This window comes from Eurypyga helias, unplaced genomic scaffold (genome assembly GCF_000690775.1).
Source record: "Eurypyga helias isolate BGI_N326 unplaced genomic scaffold, ASM69077v1 scaffold43487, whole genome shotgun sequence".
In the NCBI taxonomy this organism is placed as follows: domain Eukaryota; kingdom Metazoa; phylum Chordata; class Aves; order Eurypygiformes; family Eurypygidae; genus Eurypyga; species Eurypyga helias.
The window spans coordinates 7777-26042 of NW_010260837.1; the positions used below are offsets into that span (position 1 = coordinate 7777).

At 37.9% G+C, this 18266-nt stretch overlaps 1 protein-coding gene across 1 annotated transcript; it reads right to left on the reverse strand.

Annotated features, from left to right (window-relative positions):
* Positions 1–220: 220 nt before the first annotated feature.
* Positions 221–18057, reverse strand: KIAA0020 (KIAA0020 ortholog; the record flags this gene model as incomplete). Its single annotated transcript, XM_010155147.1, has 9 exons — positions 221–476; positions 5089–5179; positions 7091–7178; positions 8236–8458; positions 9230–9372; positions 13470–13550; positions 14956–15009; positions 16145–16243; positions 17979–18057. Coding segments are annotated over 9 exons (988 nt in total), but the record flags the coding sequence as incomplete, so codon positions are not given.
* Between the last annotated feature and the right edge of the window lie 209 nt (positions 18058–18266).

Here is an 18266-nt window from a genome sequence, read left to right on the forward strand (position 1 = left end):
AGAATATCTCCAGAACAGCTGCTTCTGTTTCTACGGTAACTATGACAACATACACGCAAATTTTAACAACACTCAGAACATTTTTGTGCAAGTTATCAGGAAAGATTTAATTTCTTGATTATGTGTTCAGAAGTTTCCACTGGCTCTTAAATCTTCTTGAGATTTCAGTCCCTGAGGACAACCATTTACTGCACACAACAAAATGAGTACAACAGACCAGTTGTTTTAGAAATGATTTAATTTACAAATGCATAGACTGCTTCTTAAAACAACCATGGTGCAAAATCTTACCAACCATACTCAGCTGGTTGCATTGATGTAAATTGTCTTTTGAGCTTCATTTACACTAGGAAGTCAATTTCTCCAGTAATGCTTCTATTCCTTTTACATTTTTAGTCAGCTTCAACTTTGGGACAAGCTTTTTCAGTCCTTTTTTGACTGTATTTGACACTTTTTCATCGGTGCTCCGGAGAAGGCTACAAGACACAGGGGAAAAAAAAAAAACAAACCATCAAAGGTCAGCAAGTAGGTCACAGGAAAAGAAGCTGTCCGTGGAAGGAAACAATAACTATTTAGGAAGAATATAGTTCAGGGCAGATTCTTCACCTCCTGTTAGACAAAACTTTTCAGAAGTGTGAAACACCAAGTGAGAACACAACCAACACAAGATAAATCAGGCTGGAAGAAACTGCAGATCCCTACTCAAAGCAGGTTCAAACACTGGGTCAGAACAGGTTGCTCAGGGCTCCACCCAGATAGGGCTTGAAACCCCACCCAGTGCAAGAGACAGCCCAATCCCACTGGGCCTCGTCCCTACTGCTGGGCTGTCCCCATGGGGAGGGAAAATGCTTCTCCTTTCTCCAGCCTGAGCCTCTTGTGTTTCAGCTTCTGCTGCTGCTGCCTCTCGCCCTCCAGCCACACATGCACTGCTCTCCTCCGCCCACTTTGGTGCTGTTGAGTGACCCCAAAGTTGTTCTTTCTCCCACCAGAACCAGCCCTGATCCCAGAGAACATCCTCCCAGACTAAGAGATCCAGCTCACAACTATGATGTGGGCTCTATTAAACATTAAATGTAGGGGCTCACCCTCTATTAAACCTGGTCCTGTTGTTGATACCTTTTCTTGTAGCAGAGATCCTAAAACTGGATGCAGTGATGTATATCTAATAAACATCAAGTACTTTCACTATTGGTACTTCTGAGCTATATTTAGCACAGGAATAGAGAGTCTAACAAATTCTGTTCTTTTCCAGATATTACTTTTGGAAAACAAACCAGCTTTCCCAGATCGTTCTTTTTTTTTTTTTTCCCACCAGAAACAAGGACATTCATTGTTAGCTGAAAAATACTACTATGAAAGAAAAAGCTTCTGCACTCTGCAGCTCAACCTAGGCAGTGATATTTCTTCCTTTGCGTAACAGTGAAGTGTTCTTAGATAATAAAAAAAATCAGTAGAGGTAATGGCATGCTTAATTTATTACCTCAAAACGATGAGTGAACACTGCCTAAAAAATGTAATGCCTTCTGCAGCCAATGCAATCCAGACAAAATTAAAAGTTGCACTGGCATACAAAGTTTTGGGGGGTGGGAAAAAAAACCCCAAACCTGTAACATCCAGACAGTGGTACCAAGCAGCTGCATGTTACTACAACTCTTTACCATCCCTAGAATTCTTCCAATTGGCTCACCAATCCGCAGCTACCTAGAAGCTTGTCTTGCGTACTTTTCAAATAAAGATTAGACATGGTGAGCTGAACCGAGAAAGACAGAAAAGGAACTAATGTAGTTGAAGGCAAGATTTAAATTTTGCCTCCTTAGGACTCCAAATCTGTGCAGGGTGGCAACACTAAAGGCAATAAAGGATGCCCATCTGACAAAACCACTATTTTCGGCTACTTTATTCCTAGACTTATTTCTACAACTATGACAAACAACTTCTAGCAGCAACTTCTGTCACAGTTTCAGCTATGACAGTAACACTTAATCAAGAGGCCTTCTTTAAAACTGAATTCAACACAGATGATGATATGTTTTCAGCTTTTCTGCAAGTTATGTACACACCTCTGAGAAGAGCAAGCAAGTCAAGAATACTAAGAAATGATGTGCTGAACACATGGTACTTAACATGGAGAGATTCACATGGTTCACCGCCAGAGACAAAGAGCATACGAAGCAGCAAGCCACTCTGGACTGCATTTTATTCGTAAAAATTGACTTCATCTGCCAACAGGTATACATGTAAAGCTACTTCCAAACTCCTTGTGTCCACAGATATTTCAAGACATTGTGTTTTTAATATAGAACATCTACACGCCTGATAATACAGCAAAAAGACCAGAATACGCTGGGGTTTTTTATTCTTATTCTGCAAGTCCTTCTAAAATCTGGTGAGCAGGCACCTATGAATTTTGTGGATATAAAATACATTTTATATAACACGTTTTACATGTTACAAAAATGAATACGGAAATAACTAAGTCATTTGGTGAAGTATGTTTTTATGCATTTTCCATCCTGATGTAACACATCACTGACAAATTCAAAAATGCTGAGTACAGATGCAGAAATGTAAACAGACCAGCATCAATGACATTCAAGTACTTCCAATGCTTTATTTACACTAAGATGGATTGTAATGTCTGCAAAGAGCCCTCTCGGACTCTGGGATCATTCACACTCATACTAGGTCAGAACCAGGCCCAAGTTTTTTTTTTTATAAAAATCAAATTAAAAGCAAGTAGGGCAATGGAAGGAAAGGGTCCAGAGGATACAAGGTAACTAAGCAGTCCAGCATATGCAATTAACTCAACTGGTGAGTAAGCTTCAATGACTAGAAAGCTAGAAGTCTTCAAATGGACTGACTGGGTAACTGAGATTCAGATCTTCATGTGAGTGGCAGATGGTTTCCAAAAGCCAACAATCACAGCTTCAGGGAGAACAGGTAGCATCTGAAAATGACCTCTGTAAGAGGGATCTGAGGTCCCTGATAACAAAAGAAATATCTGATTTTTTTTTTCCTTAAATGAGGTTTTGAAAAACATCAACAATTACTTTATGTAAAAAAATATTGCAGTTACTATCCATACCAAACTAAATTAAATTTATCATGGATCTATGATTTGGGTAACCTCTTGACTTCAATGCCTGTGGTTAAACAAAGATTACATTAATTACTGTGTGTCAGTTAGCAAGGTAAGGAGGTGTCACATGAAATGGAACAACAGCAGCTGGTTATGCTCGTGTGTTCTCAGCTGCCTAAACAAAAGGTTACCATGCTTAAGAGTCACCAAGAGTAGTTCAAGCTAGAAAGGATTCAGATTTAATTAAAATTAAAAAAAAACCCTAGAAACAAAATTCCAGCAAACAAACACACACACACTCCTCCCCCATACTTTTCTATCTATTTCCTGCCAGGTGGGTTTCAGTATTGGTGAAAAACGTTCCATTTACAACCTGGGAGATAAGCTCCCCGGCTTAACAACAAAGCACACTTGTCGAAGCCGCACCCTGTAGTGCCATGAGGCACTAGCAGAGAGAGGGAAAGACTGACATTCCTCACCAACTTTTTCCTAAAATATACCATTCCTGTGCTGCTTTTTGCTAATAAGTAATTATTAGTTTCCCAGTTTTTCCTGTAAGTCTGTTATGACAGCCAATCAGTTATTGAAGTGTTATACATGGAAAAAATTCCATTAATTTACTTTGAAACTTCATTTGGACAATCAAAATAGCTTAGTACGTAAACCAGCAACACCACATGTTTAATTAATCTCCTCAGCCCTGAGCTAGGGGAAGAAAGTCCCAGCATTAATACACTGTCAATCAACAAGTATTCATAAGAAATCTCTACTGAACATCTGTGTGCTGGATGAGGTAACTTAAAGGCATTAGATGCATTTATTGAATTCTAGAGGCCTATTGCGAGAGGCAAAGAAAACGTGTTACCATTTTAGCAGCTGAACAATTTTAATAGCCAGATCCATGTTACGATTCTGATGTTGTGTAAACTGGTTTTGTGTCTGGATTACAACTACTCTGCTACTACCATTTCTTCTCACTTGTAGTCTGAATGACAATGATGAAACCAAGTTAGGATTAAAATCAGATTAACTAACAGAAGTCCTGTTAGTGAAAACAGCTTTTGATTCAACCTGCAAAAGAGCATCAACATCAAAGCAACTGCACTCTACAGTCATAAAGAAGAGAGATAAAAAGCAAACAGCAAGGAGTCTAGATTAACTTCAGAAGAGGGAGAAGTGGGGCAGAAGAAAGGGAGATGATGTTTTTACTTTTCAAAATCATGTTGTCTGTTTGAATTATTTGCTGATTTTGGTTCAGTGCAAGTCCCTATGAGAAGCCAGCAGAGCAATGCTGACCCAGCAGTTCCAGAACACTCTGGGCTAAAGACAAATCCTTGGGTTTCTATGACCTGACAGTTACAAAGTGGAAACAGGGATGATTAACACTGCTGCTTACACCAGCTAAAACAAAATGTTGACGTTAGTCCAATCCCTCAGGGGTCTTTTTGATCTCCTTAGTTGCATTGTTCACTGCTTCAAAGTTGTAAGCCAGTTAGCTCATCATAAGCCTTTGCATGGTCTATTCCAAACACTTCACTACTTCGGTATGAGACATACCTAGGCTCCATAATGAAGGCATCAACATAAAGCAGTAAGTTATAGAAACCAAACCAAAAGAATCTGGAGTCCTGCATGCTGCTGCCAGTCCCAAGTACTTCAGAGTTTATTATTTTAACCTACCTCTTTGTGGAGTGCTCTTTTGAGAATTTTGTGCTTGTAAAACAAGATGTGGTAGGCACAATTTTAAAAATAAATTTCATTTTTAATTTTAAGACTTTCCAACACTGAGCTGCTTCCTAGTACTGCAAAAGCCTGATCTCAAGCAAACTCTGGTTTGCATTTTTCCAGTACTCTGTTCCATCACAGACTTACCAGTGGCATGAAAGACAGTACACATTGAGCAAAACACAGCATTTTGCTGGTAGAAATTTCAATTGATATTGTCTTAGCCTTTCAAGAAATTAAGACTGGAACCTAATCAGAAATAACCAAGAAATAGCCTAACATACCAACAAAGAACAATGGCACCTCGGTTTACTTCTGCCCAGGTCTTCATATTCTCAATACCAACACATTCCACCAAGGTTCTTCCAAAACAAACTGTAAAATGTGGGAAAGAGGTAGGGAGAAGAAAAAAATTAGACAGTGTCTTTGTATAAAGAAGCCTATTAAAAGTTCTCTGCAGTCATAATTTAATCAAATAGTTTTCAGCCACCAAGCATTCACAAAGTTTTGCTCTCTCAAAATAATCGACCACCGAATGCAAATAATACCTTTATAGACGTTTCGCTACTTCCAAGCATTGTTTAAAATTAGTTAGATAACAGCAGCACCATGAGACAGTCTACTAGTATAAAGCAGACAAATCTGCAGTTTCATTTTTAAGAGTGTCAAAGTTTATTCATGTCTTTAATAAAGGCATCCACTGCAAAGAAAGGACACCACCCACACTGGATGATTATATGCAATATATTAATATATACATACCTCTGCTGAAAAATGATACCTTTTTAAGCATCTGATTCTATAACTGAAGCAAGAGAATGAATTTACTTCAAACTTCAGAGTTAATCCTACACTGAGGCACGAAAACCACTAGGAACCCTACCTCTTTCAGGTGTACTGATGCCACAGGCCTCTCTTTCTTCAGTAGCTTTGAAAGCTAAAGCTGACTTGCAGATTCACTGCACTAAGGGCATACGCAAAAGAAAGAACCTAGGCTGACCTCAAGTCTCCAGCTGAATTTGAAGAACTGAACTTCAGGGAAGCTGCTCTTCCAGCTTGTATGCCAAGCAAACTTACCAGTAAGCTTCCCAAAAGAATCCACCCAACCCCAACAAACTTTAAGCTCCAAAAAAACACTGAAGCTATTTTTCACTGCTGCTTTAGATCAGAATTCCATCTGATGGACAGGTCGGTTTCTATTCAACTTGTTCCCTACGTGATAACGATTTGGTTGTTTTCTTTAATGCCAATTCCATAAACTCAGATCAACAATTCTGAATGGTGCACTCCTTGGAGGAAAATAAAGAAACCAAAGGGAACAGCTTGTGTTTAAAACGGGCAGTGCATGACGTTAGCAGAAATAAATCCAGGTAACTATCATCATCTCAGTTAGGCCAGTCTCCGAAAGACAATATAAAAACCTCCCCTTTACATACTCCTGGTCACCCAGCTGAGAAGTAGTAAAACAGCCTCCTTTCAGAAACATTTAATACAGGCCAAGTAACTCTTATTTTTAAAGAAAACAGTGGATACCTGAATGTAGTAAGAAGAAAAAAAAAAGTTCAACAACATTTGATAATTCTAGAAAGGAAAAGCCCACTACAGATTGAGAAGTTCCCTCCAGATTATACTGTGCCACCCCCACATTCTTTCATTTTTGAGGTTTTTATATGAGAGAAAATAATCTCTATTAGGACATGGTGATTCACACAACAATATTTTACAGTTACGTAATAAAATAAGTTTAAAAGATAAGCTAAGATGAGAACATCTGTGCCCAATCTCTGCCTTCTGGGATATAAACAGCAAAGAGGTCCTATTTTTGTGCATGAATTATTGTAATAACAGTTATAAAGCATTAACCCAGCAGCACTAATGAACACAAAGATTACAGTTTGGCTCGCAAGCACTAATGAAACAAGCCTTCCTGCTAGGAAAAACTTTCTATTATTATCCCTTAAATTGCTGTGTAATTTAGCAAAGCTATCAAGACATTTTAAGCACAGAAACGAACCCTGTCCCATGTACACAGTAAACCCCTGAGGAAAAGAAAAAAAAAAAAAAAAGACCAGTACTTGCTTTGCAGAAAAAGCAAACGTATCCTCTGCATTCTGTTTATGTAACAGCTCACAAAAGCAAGAAGATAGAAGCAATAATCTTAGATATGTTAAAATTCCCATGTATTGGTATATTCAGAGAAATAAATACAGCAATGTTATTTTAGGTTGGATAACTGATTACTCTAACATCACAATTTTGTAAAATAAACCTGAATTTCCAACATACCTTCTTTTCCACTCTCTCTCATTTTTTCATCTTGGCCTATTAACCATTTCAAAACTAGATGGCCAGCTGGATGCTCTGCAATGTGAAGCTTTAAAGGGAAAAAACCGAACCAAAACAAACCCAAATTACTTATGATGTGTCACAACACAGTTAAGTCTGCATATAAATACTTCTGCTTGATTTATCCACTCTGCCCTCACGTCACACTGACCACTTAGTCATCATCTATGCAAATATCAACGTTTCATGCAAGTATCTGACTCATTTCTTAAAGTGACTGATTTATTTTTTACCACCTTCCCTGCAATATCTGATTTTCAGAAATATAAACCATATCAAGCAATGTTTCATTCACACCTCCAAGGATTTCATGCTTACTGAGCAGAAGCTCTTGGTCTAGCTGCCTCTACAAGAACTCCCAGACTTCCCACATTTTCACAGACTTGAAAAATCACTACAGTATGGTTCACAGAAAACATGAGTAGTTCATGTAAAATGCGTATCTTAAAGGGGAAAGACAGAGCAAATTCAGCACCACTATGAAAATCCGTAGGGCATCTATCTTAAATACAGCATGCACAGCATTTTTTGTTTTCTAGTCCACAGAAACATATCTGACTGAGCTTAACTCAGCAAAACAGCAGAGCAGCACACCTTGAAGAGAAGGCTATACTGTGAAGGCAGACAGCTATTGTCTATGATCTTTCCTTGCATGGAAATACGCATACCGGAAAGCTAAGAGACCCTATCATCATTCTCAGCATAAACAGTCAAATGAACTATAAAAACTTACTAACTAATTGATTGCACAGCAATAACATTAGAAGAGAGACAGTGTAACTGTAACATGTCAGCTACCTTCACACCGAGTGTTTAAAAGTAGTTCTGAAGACTCAAGATCTTGGAAGTGCCTTGCTCTGTAACTCAGATGAAATGCTGGCCCAAGCTTTATCACTCCAGATACAATATTAACAAACTATGACAGGAAGATGTCAGAAAACAGAGCCCACATCTAATGTACTGGTGCTATCATGGCAGTATGCTGTTATCTTGCATAAAGGAGATAGTGAGCAGACTTCATTTTAGTCATACAGAATAAGCAAACTCTCTGCAAGATCTCAGCACTCTGCCCTCCGTTACGTTACCTGCCCATCACGGCCACCTGGAATCAGCTCTTCTGCTGCCAAACTAGCAATTGCATCTAGTGCAGGCTGGATGTCACCAAGGGCTGTTCTTAAGATGTCAGCAACCAAGACAAAGGTAGCTTTGTCTGTCACGACTTCTTGAGTATGTTCTTGCAAATATTCTAGCAAAGGTGAGGAAATGGCTTCTAGGAGTTCACGGCGGCGGAGTTCAGTATTCTTCTTACTGATGAAAGAGACAACTCATTATTGTAGAAGACTTGGTCTGTATGCACATCAAGCAACGAGAAATTCAGAACACATATGCTGTTTGGGGCAGCTATAAATCACTGGAAGATCAAAACAAAGTATTATTTTTCTCCCTTTTTCACATTAAACACATGTTGCACACACATTTCAAGAACACACGGAGTGAGAAAATGTGTGGTGTTTAAAGCTGACTGGCAATAATCCTCAGAGTTTTTTGTAAACAATGATAATTTAACCTCTGTTTATTTTCTATTCATGCTGCTATCTCAACTACTGAGATGTGGTTTTTAAACAGCTCACTAATCGGCTAGAATGGCTCTTTCTTCAAAAGTCAATAAGCATCAAAGTCAATACGAGAGGCTGAATTCAAATTAACAACTTCCATTTTTATTGCTAGATTATGAAACATACTTGCAACTCAAAACACCAGTAACGCTTACTAAAAATTTTCTGCTATGCCAGATTTGATATGTGAGTTCAGACAAAGCACATAGCACAATTTTTGCCCTTTACAAAGGGGAAAAACTGCTGATCACCAATAAATTGCTAGTCACCAATCATCACATATGAACATAAAACCAAAAATGCAGAAATAGGGACTACAAACCTAATAATACTTAGGTATTACTTATATATTTTTACATCACTTAGATAACCTAGGAATAAAAGCTGAAATTAAATCAATCATGACAGAAAATTGCACAAATTGCTCTGGACTCCAGGGAAAACAACTTAATATCCAAGTTACCTATAGGCATTTCCATCTCCCTGTTGCAGAAGTGTGATGATTTCTGGAACAAAATGTGCAGGGTCTCTAGGGCTTAGCAAGTATAACAAGACCTTCTTTCCATATTTGTTGTTTATTATATTGGGCAAAGAAGCTTTTATTTCCTGCAAAAATAAACAAACAGTAATAAAACATTAATGAAATTATAGTTTTGAGCCATCAGTAATTACCGATTACCTTTCAAATGCAAAGCTTAGAAAAGAAATACTACATAACATGGCTAAGAGTCAACCTGCTTGTGACATTAAATATAAAAGACTCCAGTTAGAATGAAACTTTGGAGAAGTGAGAGAAAGAAGAAAAATATTAAGGTTTAAAATGTGTTCATCAATGTCACTGACTGGAAAATACTACAAAGGACAGGATTTGTTTTCACCAATACACGCACGTACAAAGAACAACACGTATTCTGGCATGTCATACGCTGTACAAATATAACCTCAGTAAAAGTCATAACCTCTGCAGTCCAGACCTACAAAGGATCCCCTACCACATCACCTAAGAGCAATCACTGAAATCATGCTGACTTTCAAGGGACTGAAAGACTGCACATAGGCACCTAGATGGCAATGACAGTCCATGAGAAGGAAAAAGTCCATCTAGAACTGATCACAGAACAGTCAGCAAGAAAAATTGAGTTTCAATAATGAAATAAAGCTGACTTCTGCTGGGAGTATTATTTGCAGTTCATCTGAGCACTAACAGACAACACTGGGCTAGCCAGATAGTCATTGGCTAGGAGTAACCACTTCGTAAATTACAGAGTGGGCACCTCATACACTTGTGCACTAACACAGATGAGGAAGAAACACATTAATATGCAGGAGAGTTTTCTTGCTTATAGAAGCATACTGCTGTATTCAGATGGAAGCTCCTGTATTAGCCCATCTGTTTGTACTCAATTTTTGAAAGTTTCTCAATAAATGCCCTTTCATACAGCAACATGCTTTTTATGCTATTTCCAAGTACCACTGAAAAATCCTAAATACCATGCAGATACTCCTGACCATTTTCATAATCTATTCCTGGAAACTTTTGATATACATATTGAATGTATGATTATCAAAGGGCTGTACAGAGCTCTGGGCACTTTCTGCAGGCCATACCCATACCCCTTAAAACCCTATTTTCCCCACTATGAAAATCCTTCCTGCAACAGCTAGAAAACAGATAAATAAAACAAAAAGATAGATAAATAGATAAATAGAACAATTTAAACCAATGTCACTATTAAGATGGGGGACAGGCTGGCTGTCTTTGAGGGGATGAGAAACAGAAAAAGGTGGATGGAATCTGGCAGGAAATAGTAAGAAAACATTCGTATTTCAAAAACATTGCTTAAACTTAGGTGGAAATGAGTTTTGGCAAACTGAGATGAACATCAGTTTGATAGAGCACTGTACCTATGAATAAAAACCTGTTAGTGTAATTTTTACACTCAACATGGGGGAAAAAAAAGAGAAAAAAAAAAAGTATTTTCTGAGGGAAAAACACCCCAAACCACGTTCTGTCTTTTCAGCACATACATTAACATTCAGATGTTTGTGAAGTTCATTTATCAATTAAATGGATGATAAAGGTACTAAAGTACTTCAAAACTTTTAACAGGTAAAGAAAGTACTTAGTTTAGTACCAATAAACAGAAAAATGACCTGCACTACAAAATCAACCTATAACATAGCCATTTTGCATAAAAGATAGTAAATACATTTTTCTTTAAATCCTCCAAAAGTTTATCCCCCCCCGATTTCATGGTTTTGATGAATTACAGGAGCACTTGATCACTTTCGCTGCCAAAAGTGTGAGAAAGTACCAGGAGAAACTCTAAAGGAAACAGACATGCTGTCTCTTGTGGGTAACATCTGCCTAGCACTGTCTGCTTGGAATTCTCATGAAAGACAGGGATTTCCCACTGAAAATCTGCCTGAATCCTGACAGATGCCAAGCTCACATTGTAGAATTCCAATCACATATGAAGGTTTAAAGCACCATACATATTCTCTGGTCCTGAATTAAGACTCGATGGAGCTGACAGATGATGCATATGAAAGACTTTCCTTGAAGGATTTAAAGAGCTTAAAACCTTCCCTTACCTACAAATTCCCAGCCATTCTGCCAATCCACAGAAGCGATCAGTTTCATAATACTACCAAAAAAAACTCCAATCCCAAAAGACTCCCCAGACACTGCTTCTTCTCCCTCCTTCCTCCCCCCAACCTGTATTGTTTTCCTTATGTTCCTGATGCTACATTTTAGTACAGACGGAACGATAACCAGTATAAGGTGTTTTAGAAGTCTTAACTTCTCTTTAGGATAATTTTAAGGGTTAGATTCTTTTATGCTTCAATGCTTGATTTCCAGATGGTTCTACCTCACCCTCTGCTATTCGTTTTCATTCACCATCTAAAGAGCTTGTTTTGATCTCACCTGGTATTTTTTTCCCTTTTCCCTGACATCTTTTCTCTGTTCCTGACCTCATAAAAATGCAGATAGGCCAATTCTGCAGGTGTGAAGGCCACTCCTCCTTATTCTCCCTCACTCCTATGTCCAGACTGATGCAGCAGTATGACAAACAGTAAACACTCCATTATCTTTGACCTCAGATGGTGGAAAAACTCAGGTCACGCAAGAATTAAACAACACCTTGGAAGCTCAGTTGAAGTCAAGCACAGTATCTGAGCGAGTGAACTCTCCAGAAAGCAGAGCACTTGTAACATAGTACAGGAACACCTCAATAATCTCATACCAAGACAGCTTGGATTTGCCAGGGCTTACTTACTCAGAACCTGCCCACCAGTAGTTAAGTTACAGACTGGACTCTGGAAACAAAACCCAGTTGTGATTACAGCTAACATCCCCAAGAAACAAAAGGCATCTCCACACTGGGATGCTTTCATCTCTCCACACCCAACACAGAGGCAGACTTCCAGCCAGATCTCCATGAGAGGGTATAAAAACCCAATTCGCCCCTACACAGTTGCTCAGTGGAAAAACTGCTCACATGTTTTAAAGCAAGCCTCATCATAACCACTTTCTCTCCCCATATTCCTCCTCCACAAGCAGTTATTTGACTCATCTTTACCTCCCTGCCATTGCCTCTCAACTACTCAGTCCTAAAAGCTACAGCATGTGTACTACCATAAACACATTATAACCTATACTTCAGCATTAATTATCTTGTTCCATGAAAATCAATTTTATACTGTGCAGTCTCTTTTATCAGTGTGGAAAGATAACTTCATGGTAATTTACAGATTAAAGCATCTTAGAAGTCATAAAATTTGCATGGAAACATAACCTTATGTATAAATACTATGAAAACCTATTAAATAATTTTTGGAAGGAGGGTGGTGAAATGGGGCACATGAAAAGGAAGCAGATGCCAGCTAGATCATGTTCATTCTGCAATGCCATGTAGGTGAATGAAAACAGCTAGAGTGATCTCACGCTTCAGATATCTATCTGTATCCATTTTTAAAGCAAGGTAAAAATATCACGTGGATTCTATCCAGAATGTTAGTTGTCATTTAATTACCAGCACGTTAAACAAAAATGTCATTCTGAGAATGAATGCAAATTAATGGTTTCTGCATCCAATCAAAAGCCTCCACATACTTTTTCTTGTTTGAAGTCATGGTATATTATATTCAGGTCTGTTACCGTTAAAATTAACTGTAGTTTGTCTTAAAGTATTACTTTCTGAGATGCTACTTTTGCAAAAGAGAAGAGCTAAGTGTGCCAAACAACCTTTTTTACAATAGTAAGTTTGCACAATAAGGATATTCTAGGCACAGATATTCTTGACATTTTAGGTTTGCTTGTAAAATGGATAAGGTGGCATCCTCATTCTGAAGTTTTCCACCAATTTAATCTCTTAAAATACAAGCAGAAGTCAAACTTCTACAACAAAGAGATTGACTTTAAGGAGATTCCAGTCATCCATTAGCCAGATTGAACATGTACAAAAAGGGTAATTTTCAGCAAGCACTGAGTCTAGCTTTAAAAATAATTCAAATAACAGACTAAAGAGAATATATGAAAGTGCTGAGGTCTTCTATGAAAATTAAAAGTAATCATGACACACAAACATAATGAAACAAAAAAGGTGGAAAGATATTAAATGTTTTGAAAAAAGTGGCAGTATTCCTACTCTTATCCTCCTATATACTGACACAATTTTAAGAAAAATTAAATTACTTACAGATATAATTAACTGTTTCACAAGTTTAGTGTCATCAATACAGTCAAATGCTGCCAGCAAGACCAGATGAGAAAATTCACCCTGCAAAGATGAGACATCAGAAACCACACACAGTCAAGTTCTGTGAATATACTAACTGAAGTAGAATCAACATTTCTGAGAGCTTGTCTCAAACACAACATGAACCAACAAGCAAATTCTGTCTACTGTCATAGAATAATAGAAGCCCAATATTTAGACTTGTTCTGAAAGCAAAGCTTGTTAAGAAAAGCACATTGTTAAAAATGTGCACATTGTTAAAACAAAGGTGGATTAAATTAATCTGCCGTTGTAAATTGATATGCTGCTTTATCACATCCAAACTATTAACCTAACCCTATTGTTAATCACCGTTTAAAATCACAGGATTTGCCTTGCAAGAACTTTACAAACAGATTTTATTTCTATGGTGGATTTGTTTAAAACAGATAAATCACACAGTGTATTTCTGGAGATCATGTCCCTGCAGTGAGCCATGCAGTCTCTGCTGCACTGTTGGAGAGCACATTTCTAGCATGCTCAAAAGGGCACAGCCAAACTCACTTCTTTGTCAGTGAGACTCTGTGTCCAACCGAAGCCAGACCTTCAGTGCTCTAGTGTTGTTTTAACTACTATTTACCTGGTCTTATATTTCTATATAATAGATATTTTATGAAATATATCAAAATATGTATTCTGATACTAAAAAAAACTGTGGAGAGAAACACTACTTAGACCTGTGGCCTCCAAAGTGCCATGCACAAGACAACCCATTGTGGTGCAGGAAGAAAATATTTTTGTACCAGTAGTAGATATATAAAAATAACCAGTGTTTACATCGTCCTCCTTGAATTTCTATTTCTGTGTAAGTTTTATTACGTACACTAGTGCAGTAGGACATGTACACAGTTACATATACATAAATATACTGGGGATGCATGCTCAAGGTTGTATGACCAAAAGAGACCCCAACAACTATTGGTAAACAGAACAATACAGCAACCAGGAAGGGAAGAATTTTGAAGAGCTTTTCTTCACAACTGCAGTTTTGCCCAGCACTATGAAATCCGGATGCAGATGCTAGTCTATTGGTTCTGCAGTCTCCAAATATACACACTACTCAGAAAAAAAAATTTGATACAGACTTCTTCCACTGTATGTCACTTCAGCATTTTGAAGCTTCCTGACTTAAAATGTGGAAAAAAATTTTTAAGACTTAAAATTAACCCAGCTACTTTAAAGAAGAATAGTATTACATATAGCACCCACAGTGAAACTTCTCGGTATGTTTCTAAATATTTAATGAAGTTCAACATATTTCATATTATCTAGTACATCACCACTATTATAAACCTAGTTTAATTAAGATCTCATAGTTGTTTCCCAGTACCAATGCACATCCACATTAGCCCCTATCAGATCACTTTTGCTTCAGACACTATGAAATAAATGGCTAATGAACACTCACCATTGTTATTTTTTCAATATATGTCTTCATAGTTTTCACAATGACTTTTCTGTCCTACCCAAAAGGAAACAAGAAACTTGAATGAGCCTGGAGATGCCAGTGATTCTGAACAACAGTGGCTATTTACACCTTCAGAAAGATAACTTTCAATTTGCTTTCTAAAGCAAAGGCTATTTACTGAAGTCTCACATTTATATTATTGGTCAACACCTAGAAATGGTGCAGAGTTAAACCTGAACTGTGAAAGCCTCAATTCCAGGGAGGTTCTGTGACATGTTCACAAGTCCAGCCCACCAATGGAAGATGTCAAAAAGGGCAACTTGAAAACAAAACAATAATTTAAAAAAAAAAAACAAACACAAACAACAAAACCACCACATATGTGCAGCTGTATCTTGTTCATTACTTACAGAAGAATGAACTTCAACTCTTCATTTGGAAAGAAACTTATTCAACAGGACCAGAAACTCTGAAGTAGCAAGGAATCTAGCCTGTTGCAAAAACCCTTTACGAGCAAGATTTTTTTTTTGGCAGAAAGTTTCCTCAGTGCTTGTACTTCCAGCTCTTGAAATGACTGCTCAGCCTTCTTTACACTCCTTATTACCTCTAGATCCTGGCAACTTAATATTCTTTTCTGCACTCTTTAAGAAGCATTTTCATAAGTTGTCTTTTTTTTTTTTTAAAATACAGAAAAAGGGATTACAGTATTTCCAAGAGCTGATGGCACATGTTACACCTAAAGTATTTCAGGCTACTGTCAGCAGAGAAACTAAAGCACAGTTCCTATAATGTTTTCTAAGTCTCAGTGTTCCAAAGCCAAATATTGTTCCACATCATGACTTCTTTACTGTCCTCTCCCTACTGCCAATTTCACCTATATTAAGACATCTATGGCATGAATTAATGGCCAATAACCTTAAAATGGAAGACCTTTGTGTGTCATCTCCAAGAACTCTCCTAAAAATGAAAGGAGATGCTTCCACTATAAAAGCTCTAATGAAAGCACTTGATTCACAAAAAAGTACTGCTTGTATTTGCCAACACGTAAAGTGAGGCCACTTTTTAATCTTCTTCTCAAATACTTAGCTACATCAAAACGTAAGCTGGCAGAAGGACCCATGTGAGCACTCATACCGTCTCAGACCACACTGAAGGAGGACTGGGTAAAGGAACAGAAACCAAACAATACCTTGGGAGTACCATGCCATAAGCAGTGCATCGCTACTCGGGCACCATCGTGAGTGTGTGCCAGGTAAATGACAGCCTCTCTGATAGCTTCTATCATTTCCTGGGGAAGAAAAGGCAATAAAGCAAAAAGGTGAAAGAAAAAGCCTGAGAAACATCAAGGTGGGTGGGCAAGGGCATGAAAGGATTTTTTGTCTGCCCACAACACCATAGAGAGCAACACTGACTACAGAAACACTCACACTGCCTTGTACTATGAAAAAAGGCCTCAAAAGGAGTCAAAAAAGACTGTAAATGACATAAGCTTTCCTTCTTCAAAAGTATCTTGTTCATCATACCCATCCTATGAGACTGAAACTGTATTAAAGCTTGTCAGTTGTCCTGTTGACGACATTCAAGGAAGGGTGCTCAAACCGAGACTAAAATTAGAGGAGACAAAGACAGCCCTTCATTTAGAAGAATCTCTTTTGAGGGTGATGCAATTTATTTATACACACAGGGTATTAGCCAGAAAGCAAGAGGAATTAACAGGCCATTTAAGCACCAGGTGATATTATAAATCAGATATGACAAGATTCAGCCAAAAGTCTGTTTTCATTTCAAGGGAATGAGGTTTTAAAGCTATCTGATAAATAACACCATCAGCCAAAAAAAGGAAAACCATACCAAAAATAACCCTCCTGGGGCTACTAGATACTATTTCTGTTATTATCTGACTATCTGATTTCTTTGACATGAAGGTCCCACCTGTCTCTCTTTCTGTCCATAGCTGCTTCTTGCTCCCCAGTCAAAGGTTTCAAGCATTTCACCATTTATTTAGAAACTGCTCAGTTACAACATAGCTGGTGTCACCAGCTGTATGCGAAGGCAAGAACAGATCTACAAAAGGGGTTTTCAAACCCCAAAGAGAATACCCATATGCTACCACGTCTGCACAAAAAGCCAGCTAAGGAGGAAGAGATATGCCCTCACTCCCTTGGATTCACACAAGTCCGTGAATCCAGAGGCATTCTCTGACAAAGCATTACATGAAACCATGCACAGAAACCTTTAATTACGTAAGATCTAGACTCAGAATAGACCACAAATAGTCCACCTCACTACCCTTAGCATTGGGTTTGTTAACAGTAACCCAGAAAAGTGCAGGAGTCCTGTCCAGCAGAAGTAATTAAGAGACAGCAAGCCCAGAAGGCTCCACCTGGCCTGGAGTGAGAGAGTGCCAAACTGCAGAACCAGACACAGGTTGGCGGACACAGACTGAGGACAGGGGAAGTCAAGCAGGATGCCAGCTTATGCAGTGTCACATCACACAGATGGATTTAGACCTCCTTTTTGAAGGAATGGATGGGTAAGCTTAAAAAAGGAATTTCATATACACACAGCAAAATGCTTGATTCAGGAGGAGGCAGAAAACAGTTTTGGAGGCTGACAGAAGGACATAATCTGATTGTATTTTGGTCAAGATTTTTTTGGACAATGGCTAAGCGAAACTACACACTGGAAAGCTAAACTACTGGAAACAATGTCTCTGGCCTTAGTTATTCTCCAGCTACTGCAAAAGACAACTTAGCATGGAGAGGGAAAACACCAAAGATTTTTTTTTTTTTTAAATCAGGTATCACAAACACCATTGCTTTAATGTGAAAGTTCAGTGTGACTATAAATCTCCATACACCACCACTCCCCATTTATCTGGAATTGCTGGATATGTAAAACTCTATAAATATGTGTATTCTTGTCTAGTTGCCTTACACCATTTCATAGTAAGATTAAAAAAACCCCAAACATTCCACTGAAATGCAAGAAAAGATCAAAAAAAAACCCCAAAACATACTTACAGATCTTTGTTTCGGAATAGCATAAGTGAAAAAGTCCAAGAATACTTTATGTACCAGTGAGTGCTTTATCACAGCCTCTCTGTATTTGGAAAGAGGAAAATAAGCAGGAAGTTCCCCATTAAGTAATGCTTTTAACATAGGCTGGCATTATTTCATTTGTATTTAGAAAAGTTAGCCAGAACACAGACATTCTGCATTAGATGTTTAGCATTTACAGCATGTGAAAAATTCTACCAAAATTTACAAATTCTAAAACCTAGCAAAGTATTTTCATAGAATCATAGAATC